We start from the raw sequence: 17,530 nt of genomic DNA, 5'->3' as shown, positions 1-17,530 counted from the left end.
AGCACTCAGCAAACAGCTTTGTAGAATATATAAGCTATACACGAGGGTACATGTACGAAAGCTAAAGTGTAAAGGAGGAAAATAGGGAATGTTGCGCATTAATGGACTGTAAGGCAGTTATGTATGTAAGAAGAAATATTTAGTTGTAAGTATTATTAGTATAAGGGACGATGCTCAGCACACCCTGAATTATTTTGGAATATTGAAGGAATGGTGCAGGGTACCGAAAAAGGGCCCCACCAGCAAAGTGTATATTATAGTGGTAGATATTTTTTTGTGTATAAACGTATGTATGAATGTGTGAAAGGCGAAAGAAGCCCTGTACATGTACTGAACTTAAACAACGTAGAAGTGTATAAGGAAAATTAAACTGTAAGACAACCTCGTATAAACAGGTATACCTAACGTCAGGAAACAACTTAATAAAAACTGTAAGACTCTACGAGTGTACGAGAAAAGGTGAAAAACCTGACACAAAGTGCAATATTAGCGATGCTTCACTCATGTATGCAAAAGGAAGGTGTGAATTACTTTACCCACTTGAAACATGAAAGGAAAAAAATCATGTCAAAATTATATGTTTCACACATATTACAATTTACAGTCACAAAGAATGAAAATGATCTCGCCGCTATACGAGAAACAGGTAAGTAGTGTGATCGACGACCTGTAAGCAAAGGAATCGTCTATAAAATGAATTATGAACAAAAGCGTCGTAAAGAATTTCATGCTGCACTGAAGCTATGAAAGTCTGATTGTTCGTGTACATAGATTTTCATGACAACCGATGCATTAAAATGTCTGTATTTTTTCTCCCACGATAACACAAGACGCCTATAAGCGCACTTTAATTGAAGATGATACACGCAAACAAGGGCGTGCCGTTATTATGAAACACTGTACATATTAATAGTAGTTACACCCTGAACTTCAAAATTTTATGTTTATATGTCCATGTTAAGGTAGGAAGTTTTATTAGGGTTAATGATTTACAAGCAAACAGAATGTGCTTACGCCCAAAACACTGTACATATTAGGGTTATGCTGCATATAAATGATTATTTCGTGCATTTTCAGATTTTATACGCAAAAAACCGTAGCATACACGTAGTCGTCGCCACTACCCTAAGTAGAAGGTAGAAAATTCCCTTCCCAAGCTTCAGTGGAGCGGCTACAGGTGTATTCTCAGCATGCTGATGCATGTCGTTACGTATGAAGAATACGTAACGGAGGTAAACCTTAACTTATACTCGAGTTCAAGAAGGAAAACAAAGGACTTGTTCCTTCTAACAGATTAATGGGAAAAGGCGAGTGTGTGTGTCAGTAAAATCCAAGACGAAGAAGCCACTATGAGTGGTCAAAAATTTTTTCAATTTTAGTCGATAGTTTTTTCCTGCAGTTAATGTAAACAATGTATTGTATGTATTATATGTTATTCCATTGTATGTGATGTATTTTGTATTTCATGCCAAGTCCTGTGACTTACAAATTATGTGCATTGACCAGAAGTATTGAGGGGAATGAATCTCAGTACAATAGGTAAAAGGGGTTAATGAGAAGAAAAAAAAAAGTGTAGTGAAAAGGAAATTTCGATCGCAATACTCGCGGTTAAAGTGGTATGTGTAGAAATTAAAATTGTGCAAAGTAGTGCTACGTTGCAAGTGTCAGCGAGCCTAAACAAGTGACATCGAAAATTGAAGCTTGTATCGTCAAACGACCCATGGCGTCACAGTAGGAAAGGACAATGCCAAACAAGTTTGACATGGTACGCTTCTTACCAGGAGCTGCATCGACGGGATCGTCCTCCGCCTCGCACATAGTGTGGTGTGTTCTTCAGGGCACATATTCCAATGTACCTCGTCGTGTCCAGTCTAAGTACTGGAAGGAACTACAAAAAACACACGCATGCTGAGGTTCGGAAGTCTCGACGGTACCCGCACGTCGGTGTATATTCAGTGCACGGGCGCGTGCATTCAACCAACGTCGCCAGCTAACGGACGACCAAACAATCAGGCGCGAGTATCACCCGCCCATATTCAACACGGGCTAGCGAACAAAGCTCGTCGCCCCAGAATAAATACAGAAAGCAATACAAGGACTTAATTTTCACCTCTGATGAGGAAGGAAACATTTGTATGTAACGTTGTATTCAGTGTATATTTTATTGTACAAACTTTACTACATGATGTCATTTTCTCAGTATTAACCAGAACTTTGTATATTAGGATTAAGGTTTGTAAATATTAGCATAAGTATACCAAAAAACTGACACACACTCAGAAATACCAAAGAATTCACAGTGCCATGAAAATGAGACAATAAATATGAAGTTTGTAAATAAAAGACCCCCAAACCTACCAATTGCAAGGTCGACTACTGTATCCTGTCAATCAAATAAAATTTTCTAGTGACAGTATACAGTAGGGGGGCAGTTGTAATGACACATTCCTATGCAGAGACATACGATATCTTAAAAGCTGCGCCAAAGATAAATTGAGAGGCATGTATATTATAATCTTTGTAAAGTTCACATTGGATTCTCTTTTGTTTGATACTCCAAGGAGCTAAGGGACACTTTCGATTGTTGCCTTGTGGAGGATGGACGTGATTTTGGACTGTGCGGAAAGGCAGCCATATGATTGGTAATTATGGTTTGTTCGATGAGCACAGCAAGTCTTATTGTGTTGTGAATAAAAAATAGTGAAAAGTATCGAAGTGTTACGAAAATTATTTAAAGCAACGTAGCATTGTATTCCTTGGTTTCCACCGTCTTCGTGAAGTGAACCGATGCCGACTCATGATGGTACACACGGTCAACAAAGAGAAGAACATCGATGGCGACTAATGAATTAATATTGTGGCAGAAGGACTAATTCTACGTCTAAGGTGAGAACTCTGATTAAATCAACAATGACTTAGAATTTAAAATATAAAATGTTTTTTATTTATTTCGCCACACATTGCACTGACTGCAAAAGTACGTTCATGATGAACACTAACCTGTTGATGCGAGGTACTGATGTACTTGATGCTAGTACTGTAGAGCAATGACTCGCATGTCAACACAAGCACCGAAGTCAACATTACCTTCCTTCAATTGGGCCAACTGGTGAAACTAAAATGACCTCTAACATAGAAATTAAGCGTTTCCGGACACATGTCCACATAACGTCTTTTCTTTATTTTTGTGTGAGAAATGTTTCCTGAAAGTTTGGCCGTACCTTTTTGTAACACCCTTTATATCACAGAATCGGTATCTAAATATATATTCTCCTAGTTTATCTAAAAAAACCTATAATCTTAGTTGTATTATTTTCCTCACAATAACCCTTTAAATTGAACTTCTTCTGAATCATACTGTCATTAAGAAAAAGTTTTATATATATATTGTCTGATTGACCATACAGTAGCATCTCATAAAAATGCTGTAAATTTGCTATTTATTCTGTTCGACTCATATTTTGCCTTTGCCCGAATTTCTCCCATAATGAATTAAGTCATATCTTAGGAACAAATCTGTGTCCTGGATTTTCCTTTATGGTTTTAGTATCTAAGTCAATATCTTATTTCTCTTTAACTGTTTTGGCATACTCTTCACCACTTTCAAAATTATATGGATGGTATTTTAAAAAATCTTTCATATAATTTTTAAATGGCATATTGCTATTACTTTAAAAATCTCAAACTTCATACACATTTAAAATTTCATAGCCTGTTTCTACAGCTTTCTTCACTTCATCAGTCGTCCAAGTACCAATAAAACTTGTTTCATCATCACTGTGATTGCATTTATGTATTTCTTCTTGAGTACATTTGACACAAAAAGGACACAAATGTTTCTCTTTTTATCTATTAGAGTTTAAACTGCACAGGCAAATCAGCGTGATACAATACTTTACATTTTATTAAACCAAACGAATTTTGAGAACAGTATATTGCTCTATATATTTTTCTCTGATATTGTTCAAGATAAAATTGCACAGTAGAATAAAGACTACATATGTCAATATAACTGTCTCACTTTTAAAACATTTTTCTCAACCATGCCAATAAGAACCATGGTATTGATAAACAGTATTAGTTTCTCTATCAAATTCATCTGCTTTGCACCAGCTATTCTTACTTCACCCCATTAGGAGTATGTCAGATATTATTATTGTTTAAACTGTCTACACAAGCTATGGACTCTTTAATTGAATTCTTTTTTCTATCCTTCACCCAATAAAGCAATTTTCTTTTCAGGTAAATATTTAGATCTGTAAATAGCCATGCAAACCCCATAAATGATTAAATAACAGAATGGGTCTATATTAGCTATTTCTAGAAATTGTTTTCTCAGTTCTAAACAATCTCTTCTTCAAATATCTACATCAGAATTACAGTATTCAACAATTTATTTATATTAACACACAATTTTCCTTAACTCTTGGGCTGTACCATTTGAGAAATGCTTCTCTATCATTTGGAGTGTTAACACAATAATATTGAGTATATGGAATGGTCCTACGTAATTTTCATTTTCTTGTGCACTGAACAAATGTGGGAAGTATACTTTCTTCATTTCTTTCAAATCAAACGTTTTTGGAAAACTATTAACAGGGCCTTGTACAAAGTTATTGCTGCCCTATAATTTTTAGGCCTAACTGTTTTATCTCCAATAACATTAGTTTTGTTCCTGTGTAGATGATATATGGCATTATTGTATTATCGATGCAGCACTTCAAAATGAACTGGGAATCATAGCCTTTAGCATAGTGAGCTATGAATGTATAATAACTGTTTTCTTTTCAGATATGAGCCACCTACAGAATTCTTTATTTGTCTTAAAATTATAAACAGTATCTCCATTGAAACTGTGAAAAATTATGAGATCTGGAATATGTATACCAGTTCCTTGTTGAGTTTCATAATCAAAACACATGTATCTTTCTGTATGGGTACAATACACTCTCTTGGGAAATGCATCTTCACTGCATTTAAACTGTTTACCAGAAATTATTTTACAGCATATGAACAATTGCTAAACATAAACATTTTTTGAATTCTCCATAAACGTATCAACCGTCTTTATCACATTTTGGGCAACCTTGCACTATAAAATTATCACCAAATTTTCTTTCCCAAATAGCTTATTTTTGAAAATTGTACTGCATTAAACATGTATGATTTCCAATTTTCACTGCTTGTTTACTATTCCTGCGTATTTCAAAGCTGCATTTATGTTCTTTGGATCTAAAACAGTATTTAAATTTATAAGCTGTATCACAAGCTTTAGGTGATTTTTTTAAGCATTCTTTATTATAACACTATCTGTTTCACTTTTAACAGTATATCTTGGTTTCAATGAACTCATGTTCTGAAGCTTTGCACAATACAGATTTTTATTTCTATTTTGCATTTGTGTGTACCTTCTACTAAAACGTAGACTTTGATGGCCGGAAATGTCATGTCCATTACGATTATCCGGGCTGTTATGCCGTGGTCAGTTGATGAATTTTGTCTCTATTCCCAACGTTTCGTCCCCGTCTGCCGGAGACATCTTCAAGGGGATCTGTAGCTCGATGGAAGGTCCAACACACCCGCTGGCTCGCTACTGACTGCCACTAAATTCCGTGTCCGATCGCTCCCACGCCACGGCGTGACGTCAATTGTTTTGAAAACGTCAGTGCAATTGGCCGCTGTCCGCTGCCGTCGATCGCCGTTGTCATCACCCAGTAGTGGACGGATGGTACACATCTTCTTTAACACCAGCATCCATATACCGTATAATTTCACGCCCTCCTCCTTTCGATTGAAATTATTAGGGTGTTTAGCGATTTAGATTGCTTCCCTGTAGAGTCTTGCATAATATACGCTTGTGGCAGCTAGTACTTGCGTCTCCTCGAAAAGAATATGGTGGTTCCCTGGCTGGAAAGCATGCTCCGCAACAGCTGATCGTCCCGTTTCTCCTCTTCTACAATTGCCCATTTGCTCTTCCAAACGTTTTGAAACAGATCTTTTAGAGGTAACCACATATACATCTCCACAGCTTCATGGAATTCTATACGCTCCAGCTTTTTCCAGTGGTTTGCAAGCGTCCTTGGCAGGCTTAAGGTATTCCTGTATCTTCCTGGTGGGCTTGTAAATTATGGTAATATTCCGATTCGTCGAGATCCTCCCTATCCTTTCCGTTACATTTTTAACAAACGGCAGGAAAACCTTAGATTTTGCAGTAGCCTGTATGTCACTATGATTTCTGTGTGGCTGTCTCAACGCACGTTTTATTTCGGCGGACGAATATCCGTTTTTCATTAGTGCATTGTGGAGGTGTTCGATCTCCGTGTCGAGCAACTCAGGTTGAAACGCGTATGTATTCATTACCAGCGATGGCGAGGCATGACAGAATCTCTGACCAGAGAGTTATTTATCGCAGTAGCACGTAGCAAGTCGGCAGGAACAGTTGCTGTGTGTAGCGAGTCGGGAGAGGAGGTAGTCAGTCGACTGTAGTAGCGAGTGGACGGTTGTGCTGAGCGGGCGTCGCCATGCGTCGGCGGCGTGCTCTTTTTGCATCTCTGGTCATGGTTCAGGACGAGATATATTGTTAAAGAAGGTAATGAAGCAGCATTGCGCACATCTGCTAATGTATGTTAATTGTAATTAATTTGTTCAAGAAATGCCCTAATAATAATTTTTCTTACAAAGTAACTGTTTTAAAGAAAAAGATTCATTTCAATTTAAAGAATAATTCCTATGCTTTTCCTCCAAGAAGCAATTTATCAGTTTTAATTATTTCACAGGGCCAAAGGTCAGCGCTGCTGTCCTTATAACATTTACCAGCTTTAATTATTTCACAGGGCCGAAGGTCAGCGCTGCTGTCCTTATAAAATTTATCAGGTTTAATTGTTTCACAGGGCCGAAGGTCAGCGCTGCTGCCCTTATAAATTTATCAGACTTAATTATTTGTGTTCATATGTTACATTCAGTTCATGGTTCATTATTTAATTAATATTATTGTGGGTTTACGATCAATCATCATTTCTTAATTTTGTTGGGAGGTAACTTTAGGCACATCATGGACTTTTTTTTTTAAACAGTTACTTTGTAAAAAAAATATTATTAGGGCACTTCTTGAACAAATTAATTACAATTAACATACATTATCAGGTGTGTGCAATGCTGCTTCATTACCTTCTTTAACAATATACCTCGTCCCGAACCGTGACCAGAGATGCAAAAAGAGCATGCCGCCGACGCATGGTGACGCCCGCTCGGCACAACCGTCCACTCGCTACTACAGTCGACTGACTACCTCCTCTCCTGACTCGCTACACACAACAACTGTTCCTGCTGACTCTTTACGTGCTACTGCGATAAATAACTCTCTGGTCAGAGATTCTGTCATGCCTCGCCATCGCTGGTAATGAATACATACGCGTTTCAAGGTTCACAAATATTTCTAGCTCTGTACGCTAATGTGTTGATAACACCCCACTGCTGTTGTGGGTGGTGGTTCGAATCCCAGTGCAAATAAGGGTCCGTGTGCGTGGGATTGCGGTATACTCAGTATATTCAGTATACTGCTGTAACGATAGTCTCATCAGATGTTAATATATCTCTGATTTTATTGCACAAAGCTTGAACAGATTCTCGAGTATTATCTTTATATCCCGTGAAAATGGGATAATATCATTTTTGTATTGCTGGTTGTTATATCCAGCTTACCTCCTTTCCTGAAATTAGTTCTCTTTTTAGCTATATCTACCATAGAACTGTGTGCTTTCGTTATATAGTCTGTTTTATTACTGACAGTACCGAGTGTGGAGATACTGAAATCATTAAAAACGATTTGATAGTCAACAGACCATGCTTTAAATTATTCATTAAATCTTCATCTTATATCTTTTATCTCAAATAAATGCTTTTTACATGGCTTAGTCTCTTTTCCTTGCTCAGACTGTTTGCTACTGAATGGATAGATTTGATCTAATATAACTATTGTTTCTTGTCTCGGTGGTCAAGGTTTTTTAATAATATCATCATAAAATTTGTAAAAATAATTTATATTTTGTACTTATTTTGGTCTTGATCTAGTTTCTTGGAATAGTACTGGATGAAATTGGAACTCCTGTAGCATAATGGCATGAACTAACTTTGATTTCTTTAATTTAATGTACCTGCTAAGACCAAGATTTATAACTCTGGCTTTGAGTCCTCTTGCTTCCAACTATTGAGAGTTCTTGTAGGATGAGGTAAATTATTTGAAACGATTAAATTAATTAAACCATCTTTTCTAAATCTGCCATAAACTCGGATATTATTCCTTTTGCAATAATTACGAAGTTGAGTGACTGTAAACTCTCTCAAGAAGGCTTCCATTTATTAAGGAGAGAAAACATTAGCTTTACAAAAATGTAGTGATTTCATTTTTAATTATTTTGATTTGTCTATTTGTCTGTAAATATTTCGTGACAGCACTTTTAACTATTTCTTTAAAACATGTAGACATTATTTTCTTGTTTTGCATATCATATAATTGACAAATCCTCTATCTACTTGAGAGCTTGTCCCTAGATGTATAACTGAAGTAAAAAAAACTATCCAATTCATTTTTTACAATAGGCTTCTCTTTGTTCTCTATTTAACTCCTGTTCATTGTAAAAACAAAGAAAATCTTTCATGCCCTTAAATTTTTCCGAAGTATTCTTGTAATTAGATATAAACTGTTTAAAACGTTCTTTTTTATTATTACATGTATTTCTTCTAAGCATTTTATAACATTCTATACAAAAATGTGGATGGTTATCCTTTTTATGTTTATGTGCATGGAAGTTATCACTTGACTTTTCCACTTCCCTTTTTTTATGCTTCTTCAAAACTTCCATTCATTGAGACAATTCTTTCATTAGACTAACTAAAATTATTCCTCAGTAAATGAATCCTATCACTTGTTGCTGTCGTATAGATAGTTGTATACATAAAGTATCTACACTCTTCATTTTCTTCCTATCACTAGTACTATCACTCACGTGTGAGTCCACTGTACAATACACATTTCATGAAAAAGAAATTGTAATCCATAATGACACACTCAAAAGGAAATTGTTAGAGTGGCAGCATTTGCACTGAACCTCAACTGTTTGTACACTCCAGAAAAATATAATTTTATGAATTGCAGGTGGTAAATATCTACTGCATGAAATATTTTGTCTTTTATTAAGAATGGAATTACAGGATTGATGATTGTGAACCCTGAAGAATTAACTGAGTGCTATAGAATTTACACATATTTTATTTTATATAAAAGGAGTTGATTCCATCAACATCAAATACACCCACTTCTGTTGTTGAATTGTATATCATGAATATATCTCTGTTTATTAACCACAATAACTATCAGCTAAATTTGTACTCATGGTTTACAGATATTTGGGTTCCTTTATCTGAAGAGAAAAATGTTTTAGTTGCAAATGATATCTTAGCTTTTCTCTATGTCTTTCCAGGTATTAATAACTTAATCCCTGCATTTTTAAAAGGAATTACAGATATCAAATATTTGACTGATGCTACATTAAGAAGAAATGAAGGCCATTATCTCGAATTTCTGAAACAAAATGATATTCCATATGCAGAGTGCTATAGAGTTGAAATTTATCTACTACATTTTATTTCTATATAAATGGAGATAATTCTATCAACATCAACTTCGTTCATGTTGAACAGTTTTGAATTCATTTAAGAGAAGAAGTATGTATTAAGTTTAGTAACAAGGTTCGAGGATATATTGTTTCCATGATTTAACAAAAAAGATATTTAGATTACGAATGATATTTTATGCTTTATTAAAGTTGGAGCATCAGTGGCTGAGAAATTAACACAATATAAGAAGAATTTTATTGAATCTTTCAACAAATATAATTTAGATTATACTGAAATAAAACTCAATGATCTGTTAGCCTTAGAATATGAATATATCCAAAAGAAATAAAAAAATATAACACCAAATAATTTAAATAAAAACATGGATTTTACTGTTGGTTATAAACTTTAAAAATCGTGTAATAAGGTTGAGAACCAAAGTAGCTAACGCAATTTAAAGATTACTATATTGCTTTGGAAGTAATATTTCGTGATTATGCTGACTATGTGAAAGAATATAAAGCCATTTAGTCTCAGAAAATTATTGAACAACAGGTTAAAGAATTAAAAGAAAAGGAAAAAGAATGTCTATATTTAAATGATATAATACGTGATGTGGCAGAAATGAAGAAAGAGCAAATTGTTTACATTGCCACAGCTAAGCAATATGCCAAGAAAAAGTATTTCAGAGTTGGTGGTGTATTATCAGAAAATCATCTTTCAAGAAGATTATACAGTTATAATAGTGAAAGACCTAAAGATGATAAAATATGTTATGTCAGAAAATAGACATGTACAGATTACAAATTAGTAGAGAATATGCTTAACACTTGTTTTGCTATACACAGAGTAGACAACAGAAAAGAAATATACAATATGCATTTCAACAGTCTGTCTTATTTTGCTGATAAATAATCTGGGCAATCCAACGATATTGTTGATGAAATCAATGAGAAGAGAAAAAATGTTTATGAAGAAATTTAGCATGTGCCCACTATACAATCTTAATTTATTCCATATATTTTTATTATATATAAACGAAGTCAATTCCAGTGACATCTAATACTGTGATGACTATTTCTGAATTTATTGAGGAAAAGAATCAGTTAAACTGGGTTCTTGGTTTAAAGATATTTGGGTTCCAGTGTTTAATAACTAATTATATTTTGTGCTTTATTCATTATGGAATTTGAGAGGTGTGAAACATTAACACTCAAATCTTAAAAAAATATCAAATGATTTTTAATTAGATATTTAGTAAAATATAACCTATAATAAAATATAGAATCTTACTCAGACTGAATTCATGTCTGTTTTTTAAATATTCATAAACATTACAAATTTCGTGTCCTTTGAGATTGAACAAGTAATTCACACATTCATCAGTTAATTGATTTATGAGTGTAGAGGTCTCTTCATTCTGGTAACATACAGCTAGGAAAATTGAAAATGCAATTTTTTTCATTCTTAGGGTAAAATTTTTTATTAATTGAAATATCTTTTCCTGCTAACATGACAAATTACTAGGTCTAAAAATTATAAAGAATTCAAGTGTAAGCATGAGAATTAATGTTGGTGAAGATGATTGTATTTCCTTAGAAAATTTATTAAATTAACTGAGTGTTATTCAATAGTGTACCTTTAAATATGTAACCAAAATCATTGAATAATTATATTATTTTTATTTACCCTACTGTTATGTCAGTTATCAGAATCTAGCCATTTGACATACACTTTATCTCCTTTATTCTCAAACATTTTTCAACAAGATATAAATCAGAATGTTTTGTTTTCTGTAGCTCTCACTCATAAAAATTTCCTTTGATATATTTCAATTTATACGTGATTGGATTAGTTAAAATAAAAAATTCAATTTAAAAAATTTCTGCTGACCAGTTAGCAGAAAATCCTTTTTCAAAATGTCCTTTTAATTTACTTATTCTAACTTTATCCCCTTTTCTAAATTGTAGATTTTTCACTATTTTTAACCGCATCTGGAAGATGGGTCTTAAATTCTTTTCATTAACTTCTGTTGGTTTCATTTTTATAGTAGAATGTTTTGTGTTGTTGTACTCATCAACTAATTTCGAGTCTATATAGACCTATTTTATTTCCTTCAAAGCTAAATTTCTTCCACATCTTTTCTTTAAGTGGTCTGTTAAATCTTTCAACAACAGATGCTTTTCATTCTGTGAAAATTGAATAATGATTGTTATATTTTTTCGTCAGTTCTTGAAAATCTTTATAATAGAATTCTTTACCATTTCCTGTCTGTAAATTTTTTGGTTGTCTCGACTTGAATATTTATTTCAAAAGCATCAACAACATTATTAACTGTTTTATCTTTAACTGGGTTACCCCAAGCAAATTTAGAAAAGACATCAATAACAGTCAATAAAAATTTATATGCTCAATTAATTTTCAAAATTCCTTTCGATTTGCTGGAACCCATTTCGACTAGATTGGCTTGACATAGATCATAAATACTGAGAGAAATTACATGTATTCGTTTGAAATTTTTTTTTCTTATTGGTTTATGTAATTCTTTAATGACTTCGTTATGAATATTAGGGAGTAGTGATTTACTTTGCACTTAACCTACAAATTTTTTGACGAATTACTCTTTCTGTTTTTACGTACTGTACAAAGACCTTCAATTCTTTGTCATCCATTTTTAGTTGTTAATGTGTGAGGATTACAGGTCTCAGTACATTTTTTTCGCATCAAACGATAGATGTGACTATGATTATTCATTTATATAGAATAAAAGTTAATAAGATTTAAAATATTTCACCAAATGTAATCAACTTTACATCAACAGGAACAGTTTGAACAGAATCTTTTAATCCTATGTTGAGAAAATTTGAGTTTTTTACCATTATTGATTGATTACTACTGTTTATTTCGTATAGTTTATCGGCCACACTTACAGTGATGTGAAAATCATCACATATTAAATCTTACCAAAAACAATAATTCTTTTAAGCCAGAAAGTGTATTGAAAATTGTACTTTTTTGTTCTGCTCCAGTCATAAATGTAAATTAAATTATTTGTTTATCATTTACGAGTACTTCCTACGATCTCCAAGAAATATATTGCTGCAGTCCTTAATATGGACAGTGATGCCCAGACAAATTAACACACTTCAGAGGCGATGAACAACTGACCCCCTCGTGAATGGCCTTACCACATTTGCCGCAAGTGGCTTCTCCCTTAAGACCGAGAATAGTATATGTAAAGCGCTGGCATTTGAAAAAGCGCACTATGCCCTCTATCCCACTCTTTTTTTTTCCTTTTTGTAGCTGTTGAAGAACATTATGACCGACAGCACGCATTCTGTTGCTGTTATCATAAGAACTCTTGAAAAATACCTGAATCAGAAGAACTGGTTATTCAGGCCCTCTGTTTAGACGCCGGCCGCTGTGGCCGAGCGGTTCTAGGCGCTTCAGTCTGGAACCGCGCCACCGCTACGGTCTCATGTTCGAATCCTGCCTCGGGCATGGATGTGTGTGATGTCCTTAGGTTAGTTAGGTTCAAGCAGTTCTAAGTTGTAGGGGACTGATGACCTCAGATGTTAAGTTCCTTAGTGCTCAGAGCCATTTGAACCATGTTCTTGTTAGACTGATTATTGAAAGCCACCAGCGGTACATCCAGTCCGCTCGGATTTGAGGAATATAATTACTAGGGTTCCACTTGGTCCCACACTGAGCAGGATCAAGCCAAGATTCCAGTTCCCTGTGGCACACAGTGTGCGACTGCCGCATTGTACAGTGGCCGCCGAAGCATTCCCATAATTTATGGTAACAGAAGTCTTAGATACTTGCGAGGCTCGTCCTCATGAACTCCGCGGCCGCCAAGTACGTACCTGTAAAACGAATGCTGAGCCTCTGATAGCAATGATCTGATATTTTTCATAATCTTTATGACAGAGTTTGCCTCTCAAAAGAAGAACTTATGACTGCATTACACATAAAAATATTCTGCTCATTTCGTTCAATTAGTTACTCGAAGTCATTTAATTTTTTGCGTTATTGGGAGTTGGCTTACATAAAAGTTACAGTTCCTTCCCAGTTCGCCTTTCGTAGAATTTACGTTCCGTCTCTGAAGTTGTCGACGAAATGTGGTTAAAATACACAGTTAGAGGAAAATTTAATTTCACTGGGCTTTTTTGTCTCTCATCAGTCTTCTGGATGGTCTGACGCAGCCCGTCACGAATTCCTCTCCTGGTCAAACTCTTCTGCACAGTGCAACAAAATTAACATCCGCAAGTATTTCTTCGAAATACATTCGAAGACAAAACGAAGAAAACAAAAGCGACGCGCCAAAAAGGAATCATCTGAGAGGGACAAGAATCGGCAGGTGTGAAGTGCATGTACAGGCAAGCAGAAAGCTAAAAAAAGCGTTTTTGGTTTACCCAGATTGCGAACCTCTTTCTCTTGAATAAATAATCCAGCTTAGGAAAACCTGTAATCATTTGCTTGTCTGTGTATGTACATCACATCTCCAATTTTTTATTTCTGTGTTAGAGAGTTTTACAGTCGATATATTCCTGTGCTATTAATAATTTCCACATCTCCTTCAGCTACTATGGATGTTATTCCATGATGTCCCATCTCCTTGTCCCTTCTTCTTGTCAGTGATTTTCACATATTTCTCTCCTCATCTATTCTGCATGAACACTCCTCATTCCCTATCAGTCCAACTAATTTTCAAGATGATTCTATAGCACCACAACACAGATGTTTCGATTCTCTTCTTTTCTGGCTTTGAAACTATCTGTGATTTATTTCTATACAATGCAATGCAGCAAAACTACGTTCTCAAAATTTTCTTCCTTAAATTAAGTCCGACGTTTGATACTAGTAGACCTCTCTAAGCAGGGGTGTCCTGGTTGCCTCTGATACTCAGCTTTTTTAAGTCCTTTCTTCATCGTCATGTATCATTTTCCTTCTAAGCTAGTAGAATCCTTTCGCTTTGTCTACTTCTTGGTCCCCCAAGTCCTGGTGTTAGATTTAACGTGAATCTCATTTGTACTACTCGTCTTTATTCAGTTTACTCACAATAGCTGATGGTATGTCTCCAGTCACATAGATTTTAGATAGCAAATTGAGCTGTAAAATTTAGAAACTCCGTAGGAGTGTTATCCGCGCCTTCCACATTACTTGATCTCAGTTCCTCCAAAGCTCTGTTTAACCCTGTCTTTCATGTTGTCTCCCATTTTTTCTTCTTCTATGACACCATGCAGCTCCCCCCATCGTAGAGGCCTTCAGTGCAATCATTCCACCTAATTTCAACGAAGTTTACCTTTTCTGTGCGCTGAATCTGTCCTTATGAGGACCTTTTCTCTTTTGACTGACTCGCATTTTTGCTGTAGCCATTTCGTCTTAGCTTCTCTGCACTTTCTACATATGTTATGCCTTAGCGACTTTGACTACTATACTTCTGTCATAATCTGAGATATCTGTACCTCCTTCTTTTGTCCATCAACTGAAATACATCTGTCGTTACCCAAGGTGTCTTCACAGTTCCGTCTCTTTTACCTATACCTGACTGATCAGTTACTGTGATTGTCTTTTTTAGATGTGTAACTTCCTCTTCAACTGAACAGCCTACTGTGATATTCACTATAGCAACATTACTCACTTAGAGAAATTATTTCAGTACCCTGCCTCTTTCCACATTGATTCTTTGGGATAATTGTCTTTCCTTTCCGTTACTGGCGTTAGTTTGATGTCGATTCTGACGAGGAAAATCCTGTCACTAACTATTCGGAGTAACTTTACTCTCTGCCCTGCCTTCCTATTCTTGAGGAATTCTGCTCCTTTACCGAGTGAGGAAGCGGAGTGGTTAGCTCACTGGACTTGTAAAGCCTGCGTCCGACCATTCTGATTTAGGTTTTCTGTGATTTTCCTAACTCGCTCCAGGCAAATGCCTTTGAAAGGGATCGGCCGATTTCCACCCCGATCCTTGAAACAACCCCACCTTGTTGGCGAGACTTTATAAACTCTAATCCTTATTCTTCGATTCCTTCTAAGCAATCTGTGGTTGTGTGTCTAACACATTTGGCTTTTACTATTAGTGAACTGGTGTTCTGGTTCAAGCGACTGAGTCTACTTTCTGTTTTAGAGCAATGACTGACACCGGCAAATACTTGGTGATCACGGCTGAGGAGATGGCGTACGTCAGGAGGGAGGTGGGCACCAACGAGGATGACATCAAGACGGCTGTGACGTCACTGCGAGAGTGGCTTAGGATGCAGCCACACTTACCTGACGCCGTAGGTCGGTACATTTGTCACACTAGAGGCCATATATTACGCTACTAATGTGTATACCATCATCATAATTGGTGTAGCCACTCACATGTAATGCTTTGTACATTTAAATATTATTTATCTCTTTCATTAGCAGTTCTGCAGCAGCACTGTCTTATCATTGTTGCATCTAAAATTCACTCCCATTTGTTACAAATTTTACAAGTGCAGAAATAAATCCACCATATCTCGTTACTGATGATCAGGTTTTTTATTGATATCTGTGAAACAAAAACTTATAGTTTTGTATATTAATTTGTGGTTGCGACTCAAGAAGGAAGTAGTCACTGCCTACGTTCATTTTAAATTTACTTCTCTATTACTACTTCATTGTCTCCATCTTGGCTTATGGAAAATACTGAATTACTATGATCAGCTTTACACCTTAACCTCAAATTTTATGTACCTCTATCAGCTGGTTATCTTGGTTATCTGTTCAGTGATTAGGATTGCTTTGATATGCTATTACACTCTTTAATATTATGCATACTACGTAAAGCAACAATGTGAAAGCGTATGCCTATGTGCAGTATATGATTGTGGTACCATACGACAGTTTTAAAGACACATATATAGTAAAAAAACTGAAAAAGTACATTTCTTAGCAGTTCCATCTTACGAAATTCTTTATAGCAAAACAGCTGTCCATATGAGAATCCTTTCTGTTTCCTGTGTCCTTAGTATCCTTGTGAAAATCTACCTTTATATTCACTAGATGAAATCTGTGTTCCAGACGACTCCCTCATTGAGCGAATGTACATCAACTCCAAGTGCAGCATGGAGAAGGTGAAACTGGGATTAGACGCATACTTCTCCCTCAAACACAGATTTCCCGAGTTACTAATCAACAGAGATATTGGAGGAAGCGACTTCCAGTTTTTAATGAAGCACTTGTGAGTTCTGACCTGTCTTTAGTATTTCTAAATTAATAAAGAATTGTTATATGTTCAGTAGCTTTTCATGCTGTATTGTAATGGATATATGATTGTGAAGGGCACATGTACCAATGTTTGGACTCTTGTCTAACCAAGTATAGGCATACGTTATCTTGTCACTTCTTCGTGAAATGAAAATATTACATTTTTTGGAAAAACAGTAGAACCTTTTATTTTACTAAAACAGTATTTAAATATTTGCTTCTACGATCAAATGGAAAATCATTTTTGGATCCTCTGGGACTGCTGCATAGTGAATGTCTTTCAAGGACATATAAATTCGTATAACCAGATACGCTGCTGTGAGTATTACTTTTTATTTGAACTATGGTCCTATTTCAGCTACACAGCCATCGTCAGGATAGCTGTAATTGAACATTGTATAAATATGTGGTACATTTCTTGTATTACATGTGAATTATGAATAATAAGATTTTACATATGTTTCAAGTCCTGACTTCCCTGCAGTATCGTTGTTCCAGTTGCTACCTATTTGTTACTGATTATATTTTGAGTTAATGTAACAACGATGATTAGTTTTCAGTTTGTCCTGACTTTTCGTTCAATAGTAGTCAGAAATAAACTTCAGTATGATGTTGAAATCTGTCACAACTGCCGTCACTAAACGTCAACTACAGACAGTTTTATTTCTGACCTCTAATAAAC

At 35.3% G+C, this 17,530-nt stretch overlaps 1 protein-coding gene across 1 annotated transcript in view; it reads left to right on the top strand.

Annotated features, from left to right (window-relative positions):
* Window positions 1-17,530, top strand: part of LOC126482288 (clavesin-1-like) — a 55,850-nt gene that overhangs the window by 8,681 nt on the left and 29,639 nt on the right. Inside the window, exons 2-3 of the mRNA XM_050106282.1 lie at window positions 15,743-15,897; window positions 16,663-16,822. Coding sequence (XP_049962239.1) covers window positions 15,747-15,897; window positions 16,663-16,822 — 311 coding nt within the window. The 5' untranslated portion in view covers window positions 15,743-15,746. The remainder of the gene's footprint in view (window positions 1-15,742; window positions 15,898-16,662; window positions 16,823-17,530) is intronic.

The sequence above is a fragment of the Schistocerca serialis genome, chromosome 5 (genome assembly GCF_023864345.2).
Source record: "Schistocerca serialis cubense isolate TAMUIC-IGC-003099 chromosome 5, iqSchSeri2.2, whole genome shotgun sequence".
Lineage (NCBI taxonomy): Eukaryota > Metazoa > Arthropoda > Insecta > Orthoptera > Acrididae > Schistocerca > Schistocerca serialis.
The sequence above is the reverse complement of the archived record's forward strand: the minus strand, read 5'-3'. Positions and strand labels throughout refer to the sequence as shown.